Below are 12,206 nucleotides of genomic sequence, written 5' to 3' on the forward strand. Positions count from 1 at the left end.
AGTAATTCACAACATCTGGACCATTATTATTCTTAGGCTTTTGCAAATTGGAAAACGTTTTCCCACTCCCTTTCCATGTTGGAAACAAACAAACAAAGAAATTATTAAATTTCTTTCACGCATATCCACCATCGACATTCAGACCCTTGCGGTATGCATGCAGGATGCAGGATGTTTGTTACAAGAACCTAGTTTATTCATGGGTTCAACTTATGTTGGAAGAACTCGGATTTTCTTTTTCTGAGGATGCCTGTGTCACTGATTGAAAAATACATCTATCCTAAGAACAAATACCCTTAAAATTCGGGAGTACACTGCTGTGTTCCAGTCAGATTCGACTTTCGAGGTTAAAGTAAAAAAAATTAGTCCCACCCTCCTTGCCTAAAAAAGTCCCTTCCCCGTTTCCCCTCAGTCGACGGTAGATTACGATGAACCGCGCGAGCAAGGAAACTGAGAACTACTTGTAAACAAAATGGCGCGCGTTATTTTCGTGGTGTTGGTGAACGCGAGATAGCAATGGAGGGATCTAAAGTACTACAACCGACTATACTTAGATCCGATCGCACAAATGAAAATCTCTCCTTCTTGGTCGGCAAACAGTGGTGGAAAATTCATGGCGTTTGTTTATTTGAAAACGTTCACGAAAATTCGAACAGCGATCAGCTAGTGACATCACTAGTTATTGGCTGCAGGCTCGGTAGGCGACTTTCTTTGTGCGTTGATAGGGTATGCTAGATGTTAACCTCGCAAGGTGTTTGTTCCAGCGCAAACTCAGGTACTGGTGTTATCTCTCAGTGAAGTACAATACTTTTTTCGAATAAAAATTCGTCCATGAGGCTTTTAATTTAATACATACTCTATCGGCTGTCCGGTTTCCTGCAATTTAAAAAATGTTGACAGGAAATTGGAAAATTTTCTTGTTTGATATGCCTATATGGCCTACTGCTCTGATCTGTACACCTCATCCATAAACTTGCCACTGAAGAGATCTGTGAGGGTTACTATTCCAGAACAAAATAATCGTTGATCGTAAGTATCATTCTAGTACATGTACAACTTGTCGGTAATTTCAATTTGGTTATGGTAGAAAAATCCAGGGCACCCATCGGAATATTTCGGTAAAATATCTGTTCGGATAGAAGGTCCCCTAAAAATTTCGAAAGTTTTCGCCTAGCGATCGCCTAGACTCTCGACGTTTTTTGAAAACCATCAAGTTTCTCTAGATTTTTCGGAAATGGTGTACTTGAATGTTTTATAATTCGCATAACACTTAAGCTTAATTTTGTCCGCTAAAATGTTCGTCGTATAAACTATTCCAAAAACTGTTAAAATTTTCGGTGAGGAATTGAGGTATCATCAGAAATTACATTAACTTATTCAGGTCTGACAGGGCGTATAATTTTATCCCCTAACGTTGTTGGATGAATAGGTTATACGCCTACAATATTCGGATGAGCATTTTTGGTTCGCTAAGATTTTCGCTTAATTTTCCGCAGTCACAGGTATAGCAAAAAACGTCCCCCAAAAATTTTCTAATGAAACTATGGCTGCTACTATGCGTGTCCTCGAACTTTCGACAAGATCGACTCATCAGGATAGCTAAAACTTTCGGATGAGACAAAAAAACCCCTCAAACTTTCGACACGATCAAAGTTCCCTTACCATATATATCCGAACAGATAAATATCTTTTAGGGCAACTCCAAATTAACCAAACAGGCTTTTAAAGCATATACAGAAATCCATTTTAGGCACTTCGGACGTTAACTTAGGAAGATCTGGTCGTTGTGTGCCCCTGAAAAATGTAATAAGCTTATCATTAAACCTCGTAAACACATAAAACCAAAATGCTGCCGTAATGCTCATTTCAAATAATCCCGCTTGCACCATTTATTGTTGAAGAGTGAAAGACAGCTAGGGAGCTCTTTTGAATCGCTTAATAGTTTTGTTTGAGATGAAGTTTGGCTGCTTGTATAAAAACCCTGCTGGATCGAGGTTAGCTTCCAGTCAGTCTTGCTGTTTCAGAGTGGTATTAGCTGTAGCATATGGCTTTTCTGCATCGTAAGGAACAGCAAAGGCTGGACTGCATGTAGACCTAGATACAAATATATGGATATTTTTTGAGATATTTAGAAACTTCCTGTACATTCAGAACTTTTGAGAAGCAGGGGTCTTTATTTTGAGTAGTTTTAATCTGATTGCACATTTGCATGTACACTCTACACTGAATAATGAGTTGTCTGGAGTAGGAAATCTAACGCAACTCCTGATCATGAGGGCAGACTGGCCTCCCTGAAAGAAATTGTCAAATTGCCCCCCACTAGGGATAAATAACATTGATAGGTTTATAATGTATTAACACAGGTCTTACCCATGATTCCTTGTTCTACAGGCCCCCATTTAACATGAGACCTCTGGCTGTGTGCAGTTTCTTGTTTGCCATTGTGTTGTCCTTCGCGTCCGCCTCTCATGATCAGCCCCAAGACTGTGGTTGTGGTGACATAGCACAGTACCCTTTGGTTTATCCCGTATTTACCAGTAAAGTTGGTCAGTACAACTGCAGTTGTCAGCCTAAACGAGCCGGCCAGCTGAAGTTTGCTGATGGCAAATTGTTTGTCTGCACTGGCACTGAATGGAAAGCTGTGCAGTATGAACAATCAGTGTCATATGGCTCAGAGTCCAACCCTGGTTCTTCCTGTAAAGATATCAAGAGCAAAACTCCAACACTAAGTGATGGCATTTATTGGATCACACTTAATGGTAAGATTCACTGTGACATGTACAGGAGTTGTTTGTTTGTTGGAGTTTTCCCAGTTTTGTAATTATGTTTTAACATGAGAACTGGAGTTTTAGTGGCTCTCAAATTATTTACACAAATTAATGTGCATCAATCAGTCTTGAATTCAGATGCTACAACTGCCTTTTCATAACCTTTAAAGGAAACCTCCACTCTGGAAACATATTAACGTTTTGCTTTTAAATTTCCCGGCGCCGCCATCTTGGATTTCATGACGTAATACGTTTGCTCAACATTGTTTCACACAAAAGAACTTCTGCTGAAAAACAATAGTGGCAACCATTACACATCATAAAATTCAAAATGGATTCGCCCAGGAAATTCAAAAGCGAAAGTAGCTGATAATCATATCTAATTTTTAACACACGTGAATGTTGTTTCTATGTTTTAGACTAAAATTTATATTTTGGCACTATTTCCAACACTTAACCGTCAATTTGTTGTCAGAGTGGAGGTTCCCTTTAATAATCTGTTTACTACCTGTCAGTTTCCTTCATTAACAGTTTGCTTTTATATACAACAGCAACAAAGGCGTTCTAGTGTTCATGCACACGTTGTTGGAAGCCACACAAATATGTCCTCTCAAGAGCCACAGAAAAAGAAATTCTCCTGTAGTCAGATTCTTACTGATCAATTCAAAATTTAAAGAAAAGAAAGAAAAATTTGTTGTTGTTTGTTTGTCCTTTTTCAAATGTGAAATTAGGAAATTTTACGTGGTAGACTCCACGTAAAAGAAACGGCAAAGAAATATACCAAAAAGTGTGATGCAGGTGAAAAGTTATTGTTTTGCTTACTAATTAAAATCTACTGCTTTTTTGACGTTCTCTCTGCATCTTACATGTAAATTCCGTAATCGGTCTGTTTTTTGAGTAGGGGTGGGTGTGGGTGGGAGTAGTTTTGTTTAACAATTTGCTTGGGCCCCCAGTTGTTTTAGCCTTGGTATGGGCCTGTTTCTTCCTCCCACACCCTCTCTTTAGGGAAGTCTCGGAATTACAAATTTTTTAGAGACGCTAATTGTAGACCTTACAGTAAGCAATACAGCAAGGAAGTAATATTCAGACTATTTCTAGGCCTTTTATAGTTAGAGATACATGAATGTCGTGAACTAAGCCAATGGCAAGTAAAGTACCACTGAATGCAATAGATTCATGTAGTGCTCTACAAGACATGAACAGAGGTGTTTATGCCTTTTAACCGTACAAAATGAAGGATATAAATGTAGCAGATGGCATTACAACATGCTAAAAGAATTGCTATTGTCCAAGGAGAGAGTACTAAAAGTACATTCATGTCCCGTATGCATTACGTAAATATGCTACAATAGTTTTATTAACACAAATTAACAAAAGTAATGAGAGCTCAAGAGCATCACACTCTATTAACTGTGTTTTACAATTATGTTGTAAAACTTTTATTAATTTTAAACATCCTTGACCTTTTAAAGTGGTAATTACACAAACCATCTATATTTGTCATGTAACGTCACAACATTATCCCAATCAGAAGCCCATGGGAGTCCTAACCTTCCAGCTCATGCATTTGCTGTGATTGGCCTACTTAGAAGGGATGGAGACTCCATAGTAATTTTACCATGGATCCTTGTGGGAATCCTTTGGGGGTAAAAAGGCACTATTAGTATGAGTAGATCAGATCACTTTGATTTCATGAGTAGAAAATTGGATTTAACTATACAATAATGCATTTACTTATTGAAGTAGCATTAGGACTATATTGGGAAAATTTATTGCTTTAATGAATAATTTCTTTCTTTAGAAGTTTATGGACCAAGCTGGAGGTGATGCTATAAACTTGCAAAAAAAAAAAAAAAAAAAAAAAAGAAGGGGGCTTATATGTAGCTTTTTTAGCCAAGAAGTCAGAAAAAAATGTTCCAAACTTGCTCAGTTTAAGCCTTTACTGCAGATTTTGATTTTGTACTCTAAACCCTACAAGGTATCAGTAGTTTATTGTGCAAGGGCTAATTTACTAGGAAGTTTGCCTCTGTTTTAATGTAGTGACAGTTTCATGTGATCAAATTCTTAAAATTCAACCTTTAGGTAAAAAGGATGGATCCACATTTTCATGTAAGACACTTTTTGTAAAATCTGCAGTTAATACTAAAACTGGGCAAGTTTGGACTGCCATATATGCCCACAAGAAACCCTTCAAGTGATAAATGCTTTGATTAACATTTTTTCGGCTCTTTTGCAAATTCATCTTAAGCACAGTACATCTATTTTCTAATTGGTTAAGACACTTCAAGAAGTCAAAAGCAAATTTATTTTTTTCCTTTATCAGCCTGTGCTCTTCTTTCATGAAACAATTTTATTTCGTGCTTAACTTTTGCAAAGCTTGAAGGGCACACAAATGTAAAAGGTTCCTACTGAACATGAAACAGTTTACTTATGAATTTTTTTCAAAAACACAAATCTGTGAACTCAAACCAATAAATAGTCATAGCAGTCCATAAATATGCACTCATGTTAACAGGACTGGGCTGATTTAGGATGGTAGGATTAATAGCCACCTGCTGCCCAATAGATCTGTGATGTTGTTAAAATTTTGGCTTCTAAGTAGGGCTGATTTGTAATTCAGTTTCTATCCCACATTAATTTGTGTACCATGCTCTGAATAGATGTTTTGATCTTTCTACTTAATATTATTATGTAATTCAGGGTGATGTGAAATTAATGTGCAAAAACCATTACATTTTTCACTCCCACCAATTTAAATGTATAATTACTTTTGTAGCGGACCTCTTAAGCCGCCGTTACATGTTGAAACTTTTAGCTGAAACTTGTGTGCAAATATTATGGTGAACGAGACCAGTTTCGCGAAGTGGTGTTACACGGTGAAACTCTTGTTTCTTCACCACTGCGACAGTTGTGAGCCATTGCAGAAGTAGAAAGCAGTTCTCCTTTTCGTGAAACTTGTCTCGCAATGGAAGTTCGAAAAAGTTTCACAAAACCGACCATGTTACATGGTGCAATGCCTGCTGAAACTTGTTTTGCAGTGCGGTTGCACACAAGTTTCAGCTAAAAGTTTCAACGTATAACGGCAGCTTTAGAAAACAAAGTCATCAATGAAGTTCAAGGGGATCAATCAAAGGTCTTATGCGTATACTATGATTGGTGCATGGTTTTCAATGCGGTCAGTATTAAATGCAGACTGCAGACTGCAGATTGCAGACTGCAGACTGGGTATAAAATGCAGACTGCAGACTGCAGACTGGGTATAAAATGCAGACTGAGACCAAAACCGTCTCTTCGTCAAATACAGGATACATTTTCAATTTTTAACTAACCCTAGCGTCACGCAATCACATTTCCGGGATCATCTCGCACGAAATTAACCTTATTTTTGACCCATTTCTCAACAGTTTGTTTTCTTTATCGATTTGGTAGCTTTTTATTTCCTGGGGCCCTTTCTTCACAAAGAAGACTCGAGGTTAATCGCTTTGCATTAGTTCATAAACAATTACGCCCATGACGGTTTTCATATTATTATACGTAAGCTCAATTATAATTATATATGTACATGACTGTGCAATTCTGCAAGGATATGGTTTTTGAGCCATTTTAGTCTGAAAACAGCCTAAACTGTTCACTGTTAAGTTTTGAATATTTTATGACATCATTTTATGGGAGAGTATAAACCATAGAAAACTGTTGTCTATTTGTTTTTTACAATAACATGGGAAAAGTACAAGTGGAATTGGCTTTTCTTTCCATTAGAGAAAGCATGCTTGTTACATCTGACATAATTTCTATTGTCAGTTCTCGATCTTATAGACAATAGCTAATATGAGCCAATCATTACGTGGGAATTTTGACAGTTATTTTAAAATATTTAATGGTCTGAAGTCTGAATTCAAAATAGGTATGGATTTTAGAGGTTTAAGGTCTGAAAACAGGTATGGACTTGTTTTCAAGACATCATATTTTATAGCAATTTTCTTTCCAAGTTGCTTATTCCAGTTCCCAAATCTTGAGATCTTATGTCGGTACATATTAACCTTTTCTTTTTAAGACTTCTTCTTATTCTTTTATAGGCAGCAAAGATCCATTTCCTGTTTACTGTGATATGGTTGCTGGGGGTAAGTGAAAATACACACAGAAGAAATTAGTTAGTTAGTTAGTTAGTTACTCATCATTGATTAAAAAGTTCATCCTTATTGCCTCAGGGTGCCAAAGACTGTGTTGGTGACAGTGTAATAATAATTATTTTGTAGACTAGCTATTAGTCACTCTATCATGTGGTGTATAATTAGGATGTTGGCCCTTCCACTGTTTTTTTGTTTGATTAAATTGTGGTGTTTTATCATTAGGCTGGACCATGGTATTTAAGGCTGTTTCTGGAACTGGTACAGATGTGTATAACACTTACACTTCGAACCAGACATACTCTGAGAAAGTCATGGCAGCTCTTGATGTCACCAAAAGGCACCACAGTCACTATAAGAACAGGATAGTGTTGAAATGGAAGGAATTTGGTGCATCTGAGGTAACCAGCTGTAAATCAGTGCATGTTGATTGGTGTAATTTACAGATCATATATCAACCAACATTGCATTTACTTTTACAAATCCCAATCAATGGGAAGCTAACCATGAGCAGCAAGCTATTTACAAGTTGTGGCTGAGGATTTCAACAGGAGACTATTGTGAAACAAATCCATCTAGAGTGGTCAGAGCTTAGTGTGGGGACTCAAACCTGGGACATCCAGATAACAAGTCTGTGCTGCTGATGTCACTTACAGTGTAGCCATGCTATGTCCTCCCTAAGATTAAGATTGCTTAAATACCATGTTCCCGGTTTTCAGGCCAGAGTTGCTCTGTACAAAGGAAAGAACATGATGAAGGAGCTGAAATTCAATGCCCAAGGATCAGATAATCTCACCTGGTTCTCATTCTCTAGATTGATTCAGAGCCCCTGGTCTGACATCAAAACCGAGCCAAAGAACTACTTTTCCATCACTGGAAATCGAGCGCACCATCGTTACTTCTTCATTAACAGCATCTATGCATCCTGCTCCGCTGATGCTGGGTGGCTAATGATTACTGGAAGCCCATGCAACTGGGAGAAGCACTTCAAGAGAAACGTCGTAATATACAGCAAACTGTCTGTAAATACCAAATGGATTGACTACAGTGAGTTAACCAACATTATTTTTTTAAAATTGTCTAAAATGTGAAAGAATTCACACATTCCTGTTCCTTTGTTGATTAGCACCCCTGTGCAGACAGCAGCCTTGCAGAACTGGACCTGGATTTCTTCCTCCCCCACCTGGATTTCTCAGGCCTATAGCAGGGGGAGGGACAGGGGGGACTTGAGCCACCCCCTCCACCAGAATTTTTGGAGGTTAAAAAACAATGTGCCAAAAAATATATAATTAAAACAAATTAATGTGCATCAATCAGTATTGAATTCTGACGTACGTTACAACAGTTACTGCCTTTTCACAACCTTTAATAATCTGTTTACTACATGTACCTGTCACTTTCCTTTGTTAACAGTTTGCTTATATATACAACGACAACAAAGGCACCCCTACCTTGTGAATCGGAAATAAGAACTAAAATGGATCTAAATCAACCCATCTTAAGTCGTAAAGGCTGTTGAAATAAACTATAATTGTTTTATTTTCTAAGACATCCGCTCATTCATAGCAAAAAAAAAATGTCCTCAGTTTATAACAATTTAGTGTTCACACGTTGTCGAAAGCCAGACAAATATGTCCTCTCAAGAGCCACAGAAAAAGAAATTCTCCTGCAGTCAGATTCTTCCTCCCTGCTTCCCAATTTAAAAAGAGCAAGAAAAATTTGTTGTTGTTTGTTTACGTCCTTCTTCAAACGTAAAATTAGGAAATTTCATGTGGTAGAAAAAGAAATGGTAAAGAAATGTACCAAAAAGTGTGATGCAGGTGAAAAGTTATTGTTTTGCTTACTAAATCTACTGCTTTTTTGACGTTCTCTTTGCATCTTACAATAATTATTATTATTGTAAACACCTGAATCAGTCTGTTTTTTGAGGGGGGGATGGGGTGAGGGTAGTTTTGTTTAAAAATTTGCTTGGGCTTCCCAGTTGTCTTAGCCTTGCTATAGGCCTGTTTCTTCCTCCCCTACCCTCTGTTTAGGGAAGGGTTGGAATTACAAATTTTTTAGAGACACTAAATGTAGACCTGACAGTAAGAAATACAGCAAGGAAGTGATACTCAGACTGTTTCTAGACCTTTTATAGTTAGACATGTCGTGGACTAAGCCAATGGCAAGTAAAGTACCACTGAATGCAATAGATTCATGTAGTACTCTACAAGACATGAACAGAGGTGTTTATGCCTTTTAGCCATTCAAAATGCAGGATGTAAATGTAGCAGACGGAATTGCAACACGATAAAAGAATTGCTATTGTATTAGGAGAGAGAGTAAAATTACATTCATGTCCCGATTGCATTATGTACGTAATGCTACTGACAGTAGTTTTCAGACACAACTGAACAAAAGTGATGAGAGCTCAAGAGCGTCACACTCCATTAACTGTGTTTTACGATAATTATTATCTTGTAAAACTTTATTAATTTTAAAAATCCTCAGACAAACCACCTATATTTCAATGTCATAAAAATTAAAAAAAAAATTAAATGACCTTTATTTACCCTCGGCAGTGTTTATAGCACTAGTGCTAGTGGGGCCGAACATTGGACTTCATAAAGAAATAATAAAATTGAAAATAACATTGTTAAAAATCCCAACTGGCAGGAGAGAGACCAGCTGGTTATTTACAAGCGTGGCCGAGGAGTTGAACTCGGGGCTACCGAGAAACAACTCAAGTGAACTGCCTCCTCATTGATGTCACAACATTAACCCCAATCAGAAGCCCATGGGAGTCCTAACCTTGCAGCTCATGCATTTGCTGCGATTGGCCTACTTAGAAGGGATGGAGACTCCATAGTAATTTTACCATGGATCCTTTTGGGAATTCCTTTGGGATGAAAAGGCACTATTAGTATGAGTAGATCAGATCACATTCATGAATAGAAAATTGGATTTAACTATGCAATAATGCATTTACTTATTGAAGTAGCATTAGGACCATATTGGAAAAAATAATTGTTTGAATGAATAATTTCTTTCTTTAGAAGTTTATGGACCAAAAAAAAAAACAAAAAAAAAACGCTATTGTAAATGAAGGGTTTTGTACAAAGGGGGCTTATATGTAGCTTTTTTTAGCCAAGAAGTCAGAAAAAAATGCTCCAAACTTGCAAAGTCTTAGCGTTTACTGCAGATTTTGATTTAGTATGCCAAACCCTACAAGTTATAATTAAATTTATTGTGCAAAGGCTAATGTACCAGGAAGCTTGCCTGTTTTAATGTAGTGACAGTTTCGTGTAATCAAATCCTTAAAATTCAACCTTAAGGTAAAAAGCAAAATTAGTATGGATCCACATTTACATGTAAGACACTTTTTGTAAAATCTGCAGTTGATACTAAAACTGGGCAAGTTTGGAGCCATTTGTGCCCACGAGAAACCCTTCAAATGATAAGTGCTTTATTTTTGCGGCCCCCTTAATTTACAAATTTATCTAAGGCATGGTATTGTTGCTACATCTATTTTCTAATTGGTTAAGACACTTCAAGGAGTCAAAAAAGCAAATTTATTTTTTCCTTTATCAGCCTGTGCTCTTCTTTCATGAAACAATTTTATTTCTTGGTTAACTTTTGCAAAGCTTGAGGAACACACAAATGTAATTTAAGGTTCCTTATACTTAACATGAAACAGTTTACTTTTGAATTTTTTTCGAAAACACAAATCTATGAACTCAAACCAATAAATAGTCGTAGGGGTCTGTAATAGCAAAATTCAAACAACTCAGGGAAACAATCAGAAAGCACCTTTGTTAGTTAAAATAAAATAAATACATAAACAATAAATAAAATCATTTGGCTGCCAACTGATCACGCTAACAATGTCCTTTTAAGACTAATTAAATGCAGGTTATTTTCATTTTATTTATTGCAGACAATGTTGGAGTTGCGGATACCTTGGTAGTTTACTTGCGCTGAAGCAACTCTTTCCTTATATCTGGCACATCATTCTTTTTCAAGAACAAAGATACAACAAGGATGTACATGTAGATTAATTTGAAGTTAATGTCACTAGTTAGGGTTTAAGATATGGGGTGTAAAATGTATTACTTAATAAGTAAGTGCAAATGTGCCAGTAATAGTAAAGGAAGTGAATAAAGTATTGAAAAGCAGTGTGTGAAGTGTCAACATTAAAACGTAATGTGCACACTGCCACACGCTAAGCTATATACACAACCCAAGGGAAAAGTGATTTGCTGCAGTGTGTGAATTTAAGGACATGTTCATGATACCTTATTGGAAAGGAATGTGTTTTGCATTGGGCAGTACTTCGGGGTAGTTACTAGGTGTATTTTTCCATCACTGAACCCATTTTTGGACCTAAATTTCTGACACCCAGTCCCAGAAGTGTGTAAAAATATTCTTGACCCCTGACACCACAAATACAGCACAGGTTTTAATAACCTTGGATTCTGGTCTCAGGGTGTCAGATCTCTGATCCAACCCTCAATTTTATTAATCGGTACATGAAACATTTGATTGCTGATTAAACACATCCTCCTGATTAACCAGGGTTGTTATCCATTTCCTGGGGGTAAATGGAACATTTTCTTCCCCAATAGAAATCTGCAACTGAAATTACCAGAATTTTTTTTATTATATGTAGTAAATAGCTCGGCTGTTGTAGCATCTTCAGAGACCTAAATATAACCCTTTAACCCCTAATATCAACAAACAAATTCTCCTATCTTGTCCCCATATTAATTCCTCATAAAAGTACTGGGGAGAAGTTATTAAAAATGTATCAAGAAAATCCACCTTGGATGATCATAGCCCTAATTCTCATGACCTCAGAGGTTGAATAAGTATTGATATTACAAGAATAAATAATATTTGATGCTAATCACTGTTAGGGAGGGCTTAAGGACGGTGCCTACTATTGTTACTGCGCACACGTTCTGCGCATTGCAAGATACTCGGGTTTCCTATAGGTAGTGCCTACTAATACAGGAATATTTTTGCGCGGTTTAAAACTATACGGAGAAAGCAGAACTTAGCAAATGCTTTTGGTATTTCAAAAGAAATTTGGCGGTAACCATGCATTTTTCAGAGATAATTAGGCTTCAATTTAGGAAAAAATCCCATAGAGATACTAATGTTTAATTGTCTCTGAAAAACGCATGGTTACCCCCAATTTTCTTTTTGGATTCCAATAGGCCTTGCTAAGATCTGCTTTTCCCGCATAGTAATAAACCGCACAAAAATACTTCGGTATTAATAGGCACTGTCCTTAAAGGGTTAAGGAGGGGTTGGTCAGGATGGAATGGAG

At 37.0% G+C, this 12,206-nt stretch overlaps 1 protein-coding gene across 2 annotated transcripts; it reads left to right on the top strand.

Annotated features, from left to right (window-relative positions):
* The first annotated feature begins 454 nt into the window (after window positions 1–454).
* On the top strand, window positions 455–11,054 carry LOC146456200 (uncharacterized). Of its 2 annotated transcripts, none has more exons than XM_085093378.1 (6): window positions 455–775; window positions 2,392–2,759; window positions 6,845–6,889; window positions 7,121–7,296; window positions 7,615–7,942; window positions 10,812–11,054. In XM_085093378.1, exons 1-6 carry the CDS (start codon window positions 729–731, stop codon window positions 10,853–10,855), a joined length of 1,008 nt encoding a protein of 335 aa, XP_084949504.1. In that variant the 5' UTR covers window positions 455–728; the 3' UTR covers window positions 10,856–11,054. The 2 variants fall into 2 exon arrangements, with proteins under 2 accessions (XP_084949504.1, XP_084949505.1); XM_085093379.1 differs by lacking the exon at window positions 455–775 and adding an exon at window positions 891–1,029.
* The last annotated feature ends 1,152 nt before the right edge of the window (window positions 11,055–12,206 follow it).

The sequence above is a fragment of the Pavona decussata genome, unplaced genomic scaffold (assembly GCF_977016875.1).
Source record: "Pavona decussata unplaced genomic scaffold, jaPavDecu1.1 SCAFFOLD_260, whole genome shotgun sequence".
Lineage (NCBI taxonomy): Eukaryota > Metazoa > Cnidaria > Anthozoa > Scleractinia > Agariciidae > Pavona > Pavona decussata.